The sequence below is a fragment of the Eubalaena glacialis genome, chromosome 6 (genome assembly GCF_028564815.1).
Source record: "Eubalaena glacialis isolate mEubGla1 chromosome 6, mEubGla1.1.hap2.+ XY, whole genome shotgun sequence".
NCBI lineage: Eukaryota > Metazoa > Chordata > Mammalia > Artiodactyla > Balaenidae > Eubalaena > Eubalaena glacialis.
The window spans coordinates 78,361,856-78,379,169 of NC_083721.1; the positions used below are offsets into that span (position 1 = coordinate 78,361,856).

A 17,314-nucleotide genomic window follows, 5' to 3' on the forward strand; every position below is an offset into this window, starting at 1 on the left:
TGAACCCTGATAAGTTCTGACTTAGTGTAACCTAACCTATGAAGGTCCTGCACTCCAAATTCTCATTTTTCCCTAATACTTAAGCCCTTAAGACCTGGGATGGACTCAATATATCCTCTCACTTAATGTGTTCCTTCTATTTATTATGACTAGTTCTCAGGACATAGTGACCCTGAGATTGAAGGAAAAGATGCTAAAGGAATGGGGATTAGCAGTGATCCTTCCCTACCACCAACATTTTCACCCACAGCTGCCTCTTCCCATCTTCCAAAAACCCTTGGTCCCTATGGAAGTTCTATTAAATCACAACAGAGCTCTAAATCTCTATTCCCATACAAGAAAGGACAAGGAGTTCTCAGTCCCTTTAAAGATATGCATGGAAATTAATTACAAAGACAGACTTCTAATCTCAAAATCCTGTTGAATTGTAAGTTCTCATTATTAGAAATAATTTTAAGGAGCATATTTTCTTGGTATTACCAATGTATGGATGAAATATAAAACATTTGAGATTACTGGTTATCTGGCCTTTTTGTGAATTTTTCTAGTGACCAAGAGCTTACTACTCACAGAGTATCAAATTCTATCTTTATATAGTACTGAGTGTTAGAACGTCTTCTTTTTTAAGCTGAAATCTGGCAACTTGTTAATTCTACCTATTGACACTAGTTCTATTTAATCTCTACAATACTTTGTTTTAATTTAAAGATTATAATAATTTATTTTATTTTCTTCTTTGATATATTAAAAAAAGACCCTAACCTTGTATTTTGTGATATTTTTATCTTAGTATCAAAGCCTCACTAAGTCTTTGTAATTTTTGGCATTTTGGAGCAATGCAGTAATTAAATAAAGTGGCTATTTTGTGGTAAAGTATTTTTCTCCTCTCTGTAGATTTGTACAACTTTTAAAACAGTTTCAAGGTTGTGGAGAGAAAAGAAATAAAATATTTTTCTGCCCCCACTTCACCCTTCATACTGCAAATTTGCATAAAAATAGAAACATGTGGACTACTTATTTTAATCAGTATACACATAGACATTGTCTATCACTACTGTTCAAGTTGCTTTAATTTTAAATATGATGTTATTCCACAAAAATCTATCACTAATGATTTTTCCCTTATTTTTTTCAGTTGTATGAATATACTTGTATGTATCTTAATGTAGTTAACATAATGTTGTTTGTCCATGTCTTTAACTTTTTTACAAAAATATTTTCTATGAATACACAGTCTATGCTATGAACATACTGCCATTTATTGAAAGAGTCTCTTATTGGACATTTAGCAAGTTTTTACAAATATTTGTTATACTGATATGATAATCAAAGTTGTACATTATTTTTGTTCAATTTATTATTTCATAAATCAATTATTTTGTGCTTGCTCCCTTAAAGGATATGGATATTTTAAAGTTCTTGAAATACGGTTGATTTGAAATATGTGGTTGATTTCATATAATTTTTTCTTCTGATTACTTATGTTTTATTACAAAGCCTACAATTTGTGTGTCCGTGTGTGTACAGCAATAACACTTTTTTCTTTCTCTCCTGAGCTAAGAAACCAGCAATAGACATAAAAGGCAGGTACATGGATATAAAAGTTACCTTTATCACTTGAAAAAATAGGCTTGATTATCAAACATGATTTATATTTGTAGTTTTAATAGGCTTCCTAATAGTATTTCTAAATAATATAGATTTACTTGCCCTATCACAGGTGACACTGGCTAGCCACACACAATTCCAATTGGGACAGAGCTCTCCCTACTTCATTTCCTCAGGGGAAGCAGAAATAGTTTGTGTCATGTAGATGTTGACATGAATGTGGGTAACTCATTTCCTTTCCTTCTTTCAATCTCGCCAATCAGATAAATCCTTTCTCATGGGAACAGTTGCCCCTTTATAGAAAAGTGAGGAATGAAGAATAAGTCTTTGTTTCCCAACACCTTTTCTCTTCACTCTGTAAGTATTTCAAGGCAATGGGCTCATTGATTCCTCCAGATACATGCATATGTATATAAGCAAATATATAAACACGTACATTTATACACATCTAAATAGATACTAAAGAGTGCACAAAGAATAATTGTTAATAATTTTTTAAAAGATAAAAGCTCTTCAATATGCAACTTGTGTTCTTACCAGTTGTGTTCTGGGACAATAAACCATTTTTTAAAGAGCTTAGTCAATTTGCTTGCTTGTCTTTTGGTGCCTTCTCACCTATAAATGAAGCCATGGAAATTTATTGTGTTTAAAATTATTGGCTATGATTTGGTCGTGCAGGGCTAATACTGCTGTTCCAGAGGTGGCAGGCAGCAGGAAAGCTTCCGGTTGGATGAAGCAAAAACAGATTATTTACACTGTCTTCATCCTGACTCTCTTTTTATACATTAACAGAGGATTTTGGAGTTTTACTTTATTGCTGGCATGGTACTTTATTCATAGTCTAATGCTTCTGCTCATTCATTCATGTGTTATTTAGCATTATTAATTTCATAGCAGTTATAATTCTCTGTATTTTTCTCAGATTGTTTTTGAATGTATAAATGCTTCCCTTAGCTAGAGGTTTTTATTATGCTTTCATTTTGTAAAAAAAATGTGGAAAACAGTTTGACTAGAGACACCCAAATTTGATTATTACAAATTTCAAGTAAGTTTCTTTGATTTGATTGTAAATAAGGTGATTTTGCCACAAATTATTGGATCAATGAGAATTCCGCTAACATTTTATGGATTGTTATGGATTACAAAGATATGGAATTATAACTTCACTTTAACATTTTGTATCTAAATATATTTCTTTGTCTTCTTTTAATGAAAGATGTCACATTGTTTCAGATTCTCTAATTCCAGGGTTAGAAAGAATGAGGTCCTGGTGGTCCTGTTTTGCTAACACCATGAACTAAACTTTTTGAATAAACCAGCCACTGATGTACCTATTTGTATTATCTTCGGCATGAAATTAGATGTCATGGTCTGTGCCAATGCACCTTTTAGGTCTTTAGTGCCTAGTCAGCGATCCATCTACTAACCCCGAGATCAAAAATCCTTAAGAGAGATTACAGGAGCAATGAAGGTACTGAAACCTAGTTTATGAAAGTATTACTGCTCCTGAAGCAGAAATTCATTTTATTTCAAATTAGAGTTGGACTAGCATAACTCTGATGTATAGTAATCATAATAACTCACGATTTCCATTATTTTCTAATGTGGTTAAAGTAATGAGGAGTAGAGCTGTGTTTGTTTTATGTTGTTTGGGATTCCACATCTCTAATCTTTCTGTTAATTCAAATAACTTTCATTACTTATGTATTTACAGTGCTACTGAGATTATTTTATTCCAATTTGGCCAGAGAGGAGAGCGGGGCTTCCCAACCGGTGCACCAAAGTGCAATGAGTTAAAGCTCTGGGAGATAGTGTTGTCCCCTGTCTTCATGGTGGCCTGATAGGGCCTGGGAGAAATGGGATATTTGCCCACAAATATAATTTTCTTAAGTGCCATATTATGAGAAAAGCCAGAAAAAGCAATTTCACAGAGTACAAAAGAGGTTTCCTGCACTTTACACAATGAATACAGATTTGCATCCACTTGCTAGGTATCCTTCAATATGAAGTACACAGTTGATATTTGAAAGATTTGTGAATATCATTATAGTATATGATGGTTCTTAATATAATACAATCCAGTACAACTGAAAAATTAAGCAATCACTCAATGAGTCAATAAGGAAAGGTCTAAAGCTGGTTATAAAGCTATTGAAATAAATTCTGGTTAAAACATCCAATAAAATAGTATCATAAATCTCCACCCGCTGCCCCCTCATTCTCCATAGCACTTATCTGAGTCAGGCCTGAATCGAACATTTCACTCTATAATTTGTCCCTGTCTCTTCTCTTCTCTGGCTAATAACCTGATATTAACAGTAGACTTTCTTTTGTATACCTTTTGTTCATGTAGAAATAGTTTTTACTAGGGCATAAGTTATTGCATATGTGATGGTTATTAGAAGCTATGGGTAGGTGGTGAAGAGTAGGCAAGACTCTGTCCATACCAGCATGATTGATTTCTGCACATCACTCTGGAGGAGTGATGTTCAAAACTAAAACTAAACACGTCATGGTTCTCCGGATATGCTGAAATAAAACATGCAAATGTTAAATCTCCCACTGTAAATCATTTACTGAATTGAATTTTCTCTAAGGGTTTCACTTTTCTTTACCTATATGTGAAAGCAGGCCTAGTATCTTTTTATTCCCTGGAGACTTAGCTGTAGAAGTTATAGGGAAAGGTTATGTTTGTAAAGAGAATTTCTTAATTGTTCTTTTATTATATATGCTACTGAATTCACTAATGAGGTAATCAAATAAAGTGTCTTCCAGGGGCGAAATAAAAGAACATTCCATATGCCAATCTATTTATCTCCTTGGCCCACCTCTGATCACACTCTCCCCTTTTCTGTCTGCAGACTTGGTTTGTGTACAGGTCAAATTACCTCCTATTTTGTTATATCTTTGGCCTGGCAGGAGACAGTGCCCTAAGTCAACAATTGGGCTGTTATTAGCCACCCTCCTTTAAACACCATCCCTTCAGCCACAATACAAAAAAGCAGTTTTAAACCGATCTTATTTTTCATAGAAGAAAAAACATCTACATGGATTGCAATCACTAAGGAAGGTGCACCTTCTTCTTTGATACTTATGAATAAAAAATGGCCAAAGGAATTCACATTATTGCTTAATTGATTCATTTTTCAAAAAATAATCATCAAATAAACCATAAGGCTTATACCTAAGCAGTGGACCTTAAATAAAAATATGAGCTTAAATCACACCTTAAGAGTTTAGAAATTTTTTCCATTTGTTTATGATTGCAGGAAAGCTTTATCTTCTGACTTATGTTAAATTGTCAATAGCTCTTTACTGCTTAAAGATTCTCTGCCACCATATACACTTCCAGTCTTACTAAGCTAAAGTAGTTAATGATTTATGAAATATTTATGTGCTGAAAATCCATCAAAAAGTTTTAAAATATATTTCTACCCCTCAAAAAACCCCTGGAATTTTACAAATGTAGTTTGTATTTTTAGTTATTTTTAATAGGCAAGGCACTGCAGCATATACGTTCAAAGAAAGAGTCTTCTACACCTAACAGTAATAATAGCTACTAGTCATGATTTAGGCAGGGAATTAAGAATGTTCAAGCATTAGTGGTCAGTTTTTTAACAAACCTCTCAAGTAGGTACTTCTTTCTTAATTTACCAGAGGAGCTAACTGAGGATTTGGAGACCATAATATAGCCTCAGGTGACTTAGTCTCAGAGGGTAGAGCAGGAATTTGAACCCAGGTATATTTGGGTCTAAAGCCTATGCCCTTTATGTCATACCATGCTTGCTCAATTGCCTGTTTTGTGTCATTTTTGGAGTCAAGAAATTGTATCTCCCAGAGGCTTACATGTCTCAGTTATGACAGTTTTCAAAAACAAAACCACCTCCCTCCTCCTTTTTCTTGCCCCAGGTGCTCATTGCAAAACTAATTAGGATTTTCTTTGCCCTGAACAAGATCATTGATTCTTACCACCTAAATCAGTTTTGAACTGTTGCCAGGGCATCTTTACCCTTTGTGCAGCGAGAGCAGAGAGGGGACCACTCTTTCATGTCACTGAATGAAATGAGTCCTGTTGAGTGACTCAGGCAATAACTTCCAGGGAGTGATCTTCAAATCTGGTACTAGTCACTTAAAAATGTGTGAATAAGCAGTATTAGAACAGGATAAAAGGACTCTACTGAGTCTGGCACCTTCCTCCTCTTCCTCGTCCATCTCTTTCTTTATTTTGGACACAAAGCTTAATGAGCATCTGCTATATGTTAGTCACTGCTAAATGCTATGGATGGTAAATACAAGGCCGAATGAATAAAGGCTAAAACCGGTTTAGAGAAAGGACTATGCAGACCAGAATCAGAACTTTTCTCAATTCCTTCACTTTGTCTGTATTAGTTTGCTAGGGCTTCCATAACAAGAACCACAGACTGGATGGCTTAAACCACAGAAATTTATTTTCTCACAATTCTAAAGGCTGGAAGTCCAAGGTTAGGGTGTCAGCAGGGTTATTGGTTTCTCCTGGGACCTCTCTCCTTGACTTGCAGATGGCTGCCTTCTCTCTGTGTCCTCAGATGGCCATTTCTCTGTGCATGCCATCCTTGGTGTCTCTTCCTCTTCTTGTAAGGACACTCGTTTTATTAGCTTAGAGCACCACCCTTATGACCTCTTAACCTTTATGACCTCTTTAGAGGCCCTATCTTCAAATACAGTCACATTGAGGGTTAGAGATTCAACATATATAAAATTGGGGGAAACACAGTTCAATCCATGAAAATGCCCATTACATAAATATAATGTGCAGTGAAAAGACGTCAAAGAGCCAGAAACTATAATTATGGTAGTTAGCATGGATGCTGGAGCCAGAGGTTCAGATTCCCAGTCTGACACTTCCTAATTGTGTGAACATTGGTCAAATTTAACTTCGGTGCTTCATTCACTATCTTTTGAAACAGAGACAGTAAAAGTACCAACCTCCTGGGTTATTGCAGATGAAATAAGAGTTGGCTGTTAGTGGTAGATGAATAGTTTTAAGGATGATATTACTCGTTTTTCTCCTCTGGATATAACATCATAGGAATGGTGAGAATAAAATCAAGAGGAAAAATGGCAGAAATAAAACACTTTGAGAAGTATTAACACACTGAATTTCCTTAATTATATTAATTCATTCTATATAATTGTAGTTGTGAAGAAAAGACCAACACAGAGACAGACACTTGAGATTCCTGCATTTGTAGCTTAATTCATTCTTCATTGAGCACCCATTACATGTTAGAAATTGTTCCGGGCACTTTGGAGACAGCAGTGAACCAAACGGACAGAAACCGCTATTCTCCTGAAGCTTACATTGTAGAACGGATATAGGTCGCCTCCACATTTCACACCCACTTTAGAAGCTGGGGAAAATGAGACATTATATAGAAGGAAAATGCCAATCAATCGGCAACGTCATACAGCAAGCTGATATTTATCAAGTGGCCAGAGAATACCCAGGAGCAGTATTAATCTTGGGGTTGGAAGGGTTCCCCAAGCGCCGCTCTGACCCCCGAGATGCTGGTTTGGGTTTTTCCTGACCCTGCGCCCTGGCTCCCGGGCCAACCGATGTGCCCCGCCCCTGCCCGGCAGCTGCGTGCCTCGCGCGGGCAGGAGCCGGGATCGCCCTACCCGTCAGGGCGGCGCGGTCACGGCGGGTCCTGACGCCGGGGCCCGGGGGACGCGCGGCGAGCCGCCACCGGCGCGGGTTTTGAAGCCGCGCTGCGCACCCGGAGGCGGAGCGCCGTGGGCCTGCACGGGACCCCGGCCCGCTGGTCCCAGGTCTCGGGAGGCGGTCGCCGATAGTGGCAGTGACTTTGGCTTTGGCCAGATGTCTCCTGACCCACGTCACCAGCTTGTAAGCCTCGCACCAAATCAGAGGGCGGCGCTTGCCAGGAGCCCCGGGCGTCACCCGGAGCTCCCTTAGATTAGAACTCGCCTCTCCTAGCTCCTCCCCTCAGTCCCATTTAAAGCTCCCACCGGCTTTCCCGAAAAATTAAAAGAGTGGGCTCAGTTTCTGCAGCGCCTTCTTCCAGGGCAAGATGGTAAGTGAGGAGCCGGCGTTAGCTAGTCCGCTGGCGAAACCGGGGGTCTCTGAGGTCTAGTAAGCTTTGCCTTTAGAATTTCTTCCACCTTGGAAACAAGATTTCTCTGCTACCTGCCAATTAAAACAGGTCTTCCTTCCTGCTCCATCTCTCTTTTCTTCTCCCTTGTCTCCTCCTGGCTTTCTCTCTGTCTCTCTTTCTCTGTCTCTCTCTCATCCTTTTGTCCTCTCTGTTATTTCTACTCTCTGTACTTTCTCCCAACTTTCCCTTTACACCTGTACTCACTTTTCATTCCCCCTCTTTCTCTAGATTATGCACATATTTGCGAACACTTGAACTTGAGGCTAGGGGTATTTGGGGTTTGTTTTCTTCTCAGATGTCAATTGCATAATAGCTCTGCTTTGATTCCAATAATAACCTCAGGGAAAGAGCCTACAAACATGCTTTTAGAATAAAAGAAAATAGCACTTGATAAACTTCTGGCTGAATTTCTTTGGTCTGCACTGCCCTTGCTGGACTTGCTTCAAGACTGGACTTTTTCAAAACTTAACTTATTGGGAACGTTAACAAAGTGTGACTTAATTGACTTAACTTTCTTTTTTCCTCTTTTTATTTGTTTTCCCTCTGTTTATGTTATGCCTGAGAAAGTTCACAAGTCAACAGAAGACTTGTCGTGGTCAAAAAGAGTTTGTCCAAAGCTGAGCTCTGCTGAAATGAATGGCTTTTACCTGATTAAACATTGACAAATAATTAGGAATGGGCTGTTGTACAAATTAACCCAGGGAGTCTGCATACCTGCCCCTAACTGGACATTTGGAAAGACTGTGTGTTTGAGGTTTGAGGAGGCTGGAGCAGGAGGGGTTCACTGGCTCAGAACACAGTAGAGGATACATGCCAGGCAGTTAGTCGTGGCAAGATAACTTTGGAAAGGCATTGAGATGTAGTGATGGAGAGACCTAGATAGAGCTTGCTGTCTCTGCTAACTAACCTGTTTCAGTAGTATCCAGTAGCATTGAAAACCAGAGGAAGAGAGGTAGGAGGAAGGGAGGAATGGAGCAAATTTATAATTCAGAAACTAAAAACGAAAATAAGGAGGTTAGATTATATGAAGTGTTCTGCCAATTTCAGCCTTAGGATTCTAAGTTCTTTGTCATTTAAGGTTGTTAGAAATATAATTAAGATATTTGCTAGAAAGAGTCAAGTAGTTCTCACGTGTTTCACTCATTAAGTAGAATTCCTTTTACTTAGATCTTGGGTAGCCTGTTAGGTGCCTCAGACCTGGCAACAGAGACTACTCCTAGATATTTACAAGTTTGGTCCATCTACTACTAGCCTGTTCTTTGCTGAGAGGACCTAAGGAAAGTACTGGGTAAACCAAGGAGCTGATTCCTTTTTAGTAATTATATTTGGACCACTCAAAATCAATCTGGGATCTATATTTAACACCTTTACTGTTTTTTATTCACTGCGTATATTTTCTGTTTCTTTCTCCCACTCTTTTCTCCCTCCAAATTCTCATCACCCCATCTCTTGGGACCTCCCACATACTGAATTTTACAGAACACCGTTCTGCCTTGCCAAGACCAGTACTTTGTAGGAGGCCAGAGCTATAATTGCCCGTATTCCGGTACAACGTCAGAATCTAGTGTTGACGTTTCCACGGAGACTTGGGTCTCTTTCTGGGCTGCTGGTCTCCTGGACAACAGAGAGCCCCAACAAGCACCACAGGCACAGGGTAAGTTCTGCTCTTCTGCTTTCCTGGTAGATCTGAAGCCCTTTTCCTGTACTCATAGTTGCAAGGCATTATGGGCTGGAACTCTGTAAAAGAAGGGATGATATGTAAAGTTTAAGAAAGCCCAAAGACTCCTGTATTTTGTAACCTAATAACTTGCTTTTTGTGTGCTTGCCAAATAGTGAAAATGGGCTTCTTTCCGTTGCTCACTGGATGATATGTATTTCTCCCTATACTTTACAGTTCTTGGAGATTTCCAAGTCACTGAGAAAGTTTGGGTCTGGGTCAATGTTATATAAACAATACTATTGGGATGCTTTTGGAATTAAAATACCAGTTAGAGCTTTTTTTTTTTTTTTTTGGTATTCAGGAAAATTTCCCTGGGTATGAGAGAGAAGCAAGGAGAAGTACTAACTTAATCTTTTATTTCATAAAGGAAATTCTATGAATAGTGTCTTATAAGTGGAAAGAAAATGATTCCTTTTTGCCTAAAGAAGACTTCAACTTTGGAGGGAAGTATAACTTTGATGGAAAATTACACATTAATTTTGCCCTGGGGCTTAGTAAACAGTGTTTATAACTATTAAAGGAATTTCTGATTAACACTCGAGTTTCTGGAAGAACTCTAAGGCATTTCAGTATTCAATATCTGGACTGTTGGTTCTACCACAGGAATTTGTTGAATTTGAGAAAAGACACAAACAAAAAGCCCCCAAATATTGAAACACACTTATATGTAAGGAAGGAAGTTATTCAATTTTAGCTTTCTACCACAAGAAACAGAGAAAACAGAATGCCCAAGAATGTGAAACCAAAGAGTGTATAAAATTTTATTCCTATCTCCTTGCCCATCGTTCCACTTTAATCAGAAATATTTCAGTAATATTTTAGTTGAAGTAGAGGAGAGCAAGAGTCAGAACTGTACTAGATGAGGAAAAGAAACTAAAAGTAAACGAAATCAGCATGCCCAAGCATAGTTCTTATTGGTAGGCGTAGTTCTTATTGGTAGGCATAGTTTGCTGTCAAATATGAAAAAACCAACAAAAAACTCTTTGAAAAAGCATAAAACACTTTATAGATGATGACATTTGAAATACATGAGTTTGGGTACAGTTTTGAGATTTTCATTGAGTTCTTCTGAGAAGCAAGTTCAAATTATTTTGAAGTAGAAAGCGCTATTCCATAGAATTCTGAATAAATACTCTCCCTCAGGCTTAACTGATAGGCAGATAGGCAGAGATTTTCATCTGGTGAAAAATGGTAGCATCAAAAATAGGATTTGATTCTGGAGCCAAACACTATATTATTAAGCACTACAGCTTAGAAAATAAGATAAAAACTTGGAAAACATAGTGGAATTGCAATGTAGGCCTAGTTGAGGGTGGGACCAATAAACATTTGCATGAATTAATAATGCAGATAGGACAGTCTTTATAAATTTAGCCAGCAGGAATATATATATCAGGAAGGAACTTGACCTCTTGACTCCTAAAAATTCAATTCTGTAGCCACCTTGGCATATAGTCTATAAATATTTGTCTTTCATAGCATGCTTGCCCCTTCTGAAAACTTTAAATGTTATTTTCCCATGTGGAGGCAATGGCTAATTTTAGAAAGGTAATTGAACCTATTACCTTTCCGAAATCCTCCAGTGAGTTCTTTATTACACAAAAACTGCGTGTGTGTTTTCTCAGTTACCCATTTGGTGTTTTCACATAGAATCATCCAGTGACTCGAATTTCCCTGTTCTTAATTCGTGTTCATGGGAAGAGGCTCAGCTTTCCTCTCAGCTCTACAGAAACAAGCAGGTATGTGTAGATGATCAGAACATGAGACCGGCCATGTTCCATGCAGTTCATTCTCAACATCGTACCTTAATGTCACATGGCTTCTTTTCCCTTGTTCAATTCATTGACTTTCAGTTTAGAACCAAAATGGATATTTGTCCACAGAAAAGTCAAAGTTAGGTGATCACTGTGACAGAAAATAATAACAACAAAACCAACAACAACCAAAACCCTCTAGGAAGACCTTCAATCAAGCCCTGACCTTACACATTTTAGCTGTATGACCTCTCAAATCCTCCTTTCTCTTATCTATGAAATGGAGATATTTGTGCTGCCTACCTCAGAGGGCTGGTGGAAAGATCAAATGATAGAATGAGTGTGATAGTATTTTTTTTTTAAAGGAATTCCTTTATTTTTATTTTTTATTTATTTATTCATTTATTTTTGACTGTGTTGGGTCTTCGTTTCTGTGCGAGGGCTTTCTCTAGTTGCGGCGAGCGGGGGCCACTCTTCATCGCGGTGCGCGGGCCTCTCACTATCGTGGCCTCTCTTGTTGCGGAGCACAGGCTCCAGATGCGCAGGCTCAGTAATTGTGACTCACGGGCCTAGTTGCTCCGCGGCATGTGGGATCTTCCCAGACCAGGCCTCGAACCCGTGTCCCCTGCATTGGCAGGCAGACTCTCAACCACTGCGCCACCAGGGAAGCCCCGTGATAGTATTTTTAAACCATAAACAGCTCATCACTTGGACAAGGGATGATGATTATAAAAGTTCTTGCAAAGATTGCTTCATTTTTCCTATTTTGTTTGTTGTTATTTATGAGAGAGTAATTTAATCTAGTGGATGTACAAACTGACCTGAGGCTGAGGGAAGCCAACCCACGTCTTTTTTTCTTTCTTCTTTTTGTAACATGCAAGGAAGAAGTTCAGCAAAACCTTTCTAAACACTGTTTGCTATATTTAAACAGTTGCACGCAGCTCATTTTCCTACATACCTTCCCGATCCCCTTGTGGTTACAATTTTAAAAGTCATATAATCTCTTCAAACACTTTGCAATGAATAGAAAATTCAGAGCACAAACTGAACGATCAAGTGGTAAGTGGGTGTAGATTGAACTTAGGCCTTTGAGGACGAGGGCTCCCTGAGATTGAGTTCATAAAACAAACAGAATTATAATCAAGTTTAAGTAGGTTAAGGATCAGTGGCATTATTATAAGGTTACAAAGTCAATATAGTGGAGCAGCCTTCACCATTGTCTGCTTTTTGCAGCTCCAAGATACTCTGGTGCAGAAGGAAGAAGAACTTGCTAGGTTACATGAAGAGAATAATCATCTCAGACAATACCTGAATTCTGCTTTAGTTAAATGTCTTGAGGAAAAAGCCAAGGTATGTGATGACCCCCTTTATAAGGACAGAGCAGTGATTTGAGAAAGAAGACCATTTGGGTAAAACTCCTTGATTCAGTGTAAGAGGTGTATTAAGCAATGTGCCTTGAAATGCGTCAATAGGATGGGCAAATTTTTTGGAAGGAAATATAGCACTTTCACAACAATGTTTATGTATCATTTCCCTGAAGTATCTAGATTGCAGATTTTAGCATATATTACAAAAGGAGTTGCTTAAGAATCAAAAACCAGTCAAGGGGATTGCTGAGACAACAGAGGCTAATCAAAAGATAGAGTTGGATGGGACATTGGAGTGGGAATTAGATCCGAGAGACATGGGTTTCTTTTAATTATCTGTTTAACTTTAGGTCAGTCACTCTTGGGGCCTCATTTACTTCATTTGTAAGTATATGGGCTAAAAGATCTTTTAAGAATCTTTCCAGCTCTAAAATGTTATAAATATGGCTGGAACCCAGATCTCTTGACTGGCAATTAGACATAGCCAACTACATTATCTTTTCATGAACATTTCATTCTTACCCTTTTAAAATGAACTGTTTCTAACTCAAGGATAGTTTACCCATAGTTCCTTTTTGCTGTTCTTCCTTTTTTTGGGGTTTTGTATTTTTTGTTACCTATCTGCCATTCTATTACCATTATTGTTTTATAATCTTTATTTTCAATCTTTACCTTACTTCTAGACAAGCTACATTATTTATCTAAATCGATCATATTTCTTACGACTCTTACCCAGATAGAGCAGCTCAGAGAAGTAAAACCACTATATTTAGTTCCTTTAGAATTCAGTTAGCTTTGTTAAAAAAGGGAGCACAGCTCACAGTTATTAGCCTGGGGTCCTATCTCCAGCCACCGTTCTGTGAAAAAGCACAGTTATTAAATTAGTAAGTGATATTAATTAAGCAATTTTTCTCTCTTGTTCTCAATTTCGCAAGATTTAGAATAATATAATACATACCACATGGGAGTGCTGTGAAAGTTAGGAAAATTAGAGGAAGAGTGTTATGTAGAGTTGTAATCAGTGGTTCTGTCTAGATTCAGGTGGCTTAGGCTTAAATCTAGGCTGCATGATCCTTAGCAAGTCACTATTGTGCCTGTGCCTCAGTTTCCTCATTAAAGGAGGGTTTAATAGTATCTACATAAAATGAGATCATGCATATAACCAGTCCTCAATACAGGATAGTTGCTATTATTGCCATAATAATAATAATCATCATTACTTCCCAGAACTGAAGTTTTAAAGACATCATTTACATTATTTCAACTTTTAAATGACTCGTAAAATCATATGAATTGGAATTTCTAGGTGGTAACGTGTCATCGTAGATTTTGATTTAAAAGCAGAAGTTAATCCAGTCAGTTTTGCTTTTGCATGTGAAAATATAAATTTAATCAAGTTTTCTAAGGAATTAAGGTGACCAGTAAATGTGTGACAGTAGTAAAGAAAATGAAGTTGATTATCTGACTGTGTATTTTCAAATATTACTTCCCCAGAAATTGCTGTCATCAGATGGGTTCTCCAAGGCATGTGGAAAATTCAGAAAGGGGAAGAGGAAACCCAAAGAGCAAAGATATTTTCCTCCTGAGATTCCCCATCATAAAAATGTGAAAAGAAACCTCTCTAGTGAATTTGCTAACTGTGAACAACCTGGGCCCTCTGTGGATCCCTGGGTTCTTCGAACACTGGGGTTGAAAGACCTCAACACCATTGATGACACCTCATCAGCTAACTACAGTGCCCTCTCGTCTCATCCCAGACGGACCACAAGCACATTGCCCCAGTTTCTGGATGATGCAGTTGATTATTCCAGTGCCTCCGGGGAAGATCTGCCAATTGACTATGGCGGTGACAGAACAACCCCTTCACACAGCACTGCCAGCCACAGGGAAGATTTTCACTTCCTTTCTCAACTTTCAAATCCCCCAGGAGGACTACAAACTCTTCCTTACTATGCTTCTGATGTGTCACCCAATAAGACAGAGATGGCCTTTTCCACATCCCTGAGCCCTCACTGTAATGTGAAAACTCACTCCTTCCACCAGGGACAAGCCTTTGTTCGTCGAGATGAAGAGGGAGGCTGGAAGTTTACCTGGGTCCCTAAGCAGTCTTAGCGATCCCCTCCTCTATCACAAAGGACTGCCATGAACTCTGTTTACAAGACCTGTCTTGCACTTGAACCTGAGTATGTGGAAAATGCAAGCTATTGCCCAGACTGTCTCCTGCCACTTTAAATGTCACTCTCAATTACCCACTTAAATCTGCAGGGAATGGCTTCCAGGAATCTATAATGAAACATGCCTGCTCTTCTTTCACCTAAATTTGACTTGTTTACACACCCACACCTGCTGTTGACTTCCTTCCTTGGCCCTATACTTGAAAAGGTATTTTCCAATTGCCTGAATATTCCTTGGAGACCTACATGTGCCGTTCCAATTATAACAAGTCTAAAAGCTTTTCCTCTTTCATCAGACAGTTTAAATGTTCACAGCCTTCACCTTTCCACTTTTATTTCTCTCCTGTTCCTCTTCATTTCTAAAAACTGCCTTTGAAATGAGCATTATAATTGCTCCACATACCTGTTATTGGGTGTTCAAATAACTGGGGGTGGGGTAGAAGCAAGAATCTTTGCCCATTGCCATTCCTGAAGACATAATGTAGGTGTGAGTAATGTTATGTGGAGTGCAGTTCATTAACTTGAGTGTCCCATGATGGAGCTGACAAAAAAATCTCTTCAACACCTGGAAATCTACTGATAAGCAACAACGCTGATAAATTAAAAGATAAAAGAGAATGAAAATTACTTCAGAATGCCGGCATGGTGTATCAGCGTCTGTGGGCACCTGGCATTGTGTCTGCAACCAACATCACTCAAACAAGAAGATTTTTGAGGAACTCGTGGTAACAGAATAAGTCACTATCCTAAACTAATTAGATGCTGATACACTTCTATTCCTGAAAGTATAGTCTAGCCTAGCTCTGACACTGTCTTACTTATCCATTCAGTCATTCATGTGTTCATTTGTTCATTCATCACCAACTGTGTACCAGGCATTGTGCTATGGGGTGATGATAAAATGTGAACAAGTTAGATGCTGTGGCCACCCTCATGAGACTTAGACCCACTCATCTGCTGTAACCTTGAGAAAGCTACTTCCTTGGTATGAAAATTCAGTTTTCCCAGCTGTAGAATACAGAAGTCAAAGTAGATAATCACTGACATTCTATAAGTTGAGCCTGGGTCCCATCAGCTTTACTCCAACACTGCCATCCCAGGGCACTGTTCTCTGCTTTTGATTGGCATTGCAGATATGTTGGGTGAACTTTTTTGTATACAATTTTTTAAAAATGTGAGCCATTTGTAGTTAACACTAGAAATCATTGCTCTGATCACAGTATTCTTTTTCTGGTATGAGCCCATTTCTGGGTTAATTCAGTCTGTGTGAGAACATGCATCTAAAAAATAGAGACATTATTTTCTAAATAAGTGTGCATAGATTTAATGGAAATATTGACATCAAAGATCTCTCTTTCTAGATTAAAAAACATGCATTCTTCATGTTCATGCTAGTTCTCCTTCTTTCCAATTCCCCAAGCTCCCTGTCCTTCCCAGAATAAGTTAGGTATCAAAGATGTGCACCTATGATTTTTTGGGGACCAAACTTCAGTTGATGGTAAGACCCACTATGTTGTACATCTTTCCCTTTTTTCTTTATTCCACCCTTCAGTAAGTCATATGTACAATCAATGCCTGAGAGCATGAGTATACTATTTGGAATTCTTTGTGACTAAGACATGTCTTTTGTTTTGTTGCTGTTTGGTTTTTGCTTTATTTTGGTGATGTGTACAAATGATCTATTTTATAAAGTTTTGCTACCACCAAGTTTTCTTTATAATCCGTGAAGGGGAATCAAATATATTAATTATTTTCATGACTTGGGAAGAAATAGAACACATTCTATTTTCTAAAAACAAAAACCAATACAAAAAAGTGCCTTTTACATTCATCTGTTCCCCTGTATGGTGAAATTTATCTCTTTTTAATTACAAATATAAGAATTAGAATTGACTGTGATTTAATACTAGGAATCAAGAAAGCAACATAAATATTTTGAAAGTCTAAATGATTAAGCTGTAAAACAAAATTGCTTAGTCAACAAATTATTTTGCATTTTTTATGTGCTTCATCATGTGTTAGGTACTATGAGGAAGCACCCAGGCTTAGCACATTTGGTACATACAACAAAGCCACATAAAATGTAATAGCTTTTAAGTGAAACTTGGTCTCAGCCCAATTTAAAGAAATTACAGCATATTTATGGTAAATGATAACTCGCTCTGGCTTATGCAGGAGAAAATTACCACATATTCTTACAATCATATCTACAGGCATTTGATATTCACTGGAATTATGTATAGAAACTTATTTTAATGATGTTTGAAAAATTAGAAATTTCTCTCACCTGAGTCTGTGTTCTAACTTTATGGTTTTACCATGCCCATCCAGTAAACCAGAGTTAATATTTTACTAATATAAAGTGAGAAATAAAAATTAAATAGCACTTTTGTGATTGCAATGAATATTTTTATATTGTGCATAACATTTTCGAATAATGGATTTTCTTCTCCTAGGTTTTAACCATAATCTTTTGATGTACACCTCTTTTGTATGGTATATGTGGCCAGTCTAATATTTTCAGCATTTAGGGTTCAAT

General features: G+C 37.8%; 1 protein-coding gene across 1 annotated transcript; it reads left to right on the top strand.

The window, feature by feature from the left end:
* Positions 1-7,472: 7,472 nt before the first annotated feature.
* GMNC (geminin coiled-coil domain containing) lies at positions 7,473-16,041 on the top strand. Its single transcript, XM_061193271.1, has 5 exons — positions 7,473-7,679; positions 9,240-9,414; positions 11,131-11,219; positions 12,468-12,584; positions 14,096-16,041. The coding sequence occupies exons 1-5, from the start codon at positions 7,677-7,679 to the stop codon at positions 14,711-14,713; spliced, it is 1,002 nt and encodes a 333-aa protein (XP_061049254.1). The 5' UTR covers positions 7,473-7,676; the 3' UTR covers positions 14,714-16,041.
* The last annotated feature ends 1,273 nt before the right edge of the window (positions 16,042-17,314 follow it).

Excerpts from the sequence above, each read along its gene's own strand:
- GMNC (XM_061193271.1), top strand. Across the intron at positions 9,415-11,130 it reads ACAAGCACCACAGGCACAGG|AATCATCCAGTGACTCGAAT; the intron begins GTAAGTTCTGCT and ends GTTTTCACATAG. Across the intron at positions 12,585-14,095 it reads GTCTTGAGGAAAAAGCCAAG|AAATTGCTGTCATCAGATGG; the intron begins GTATGTGATGAC and ends TTACTTCCCCAG.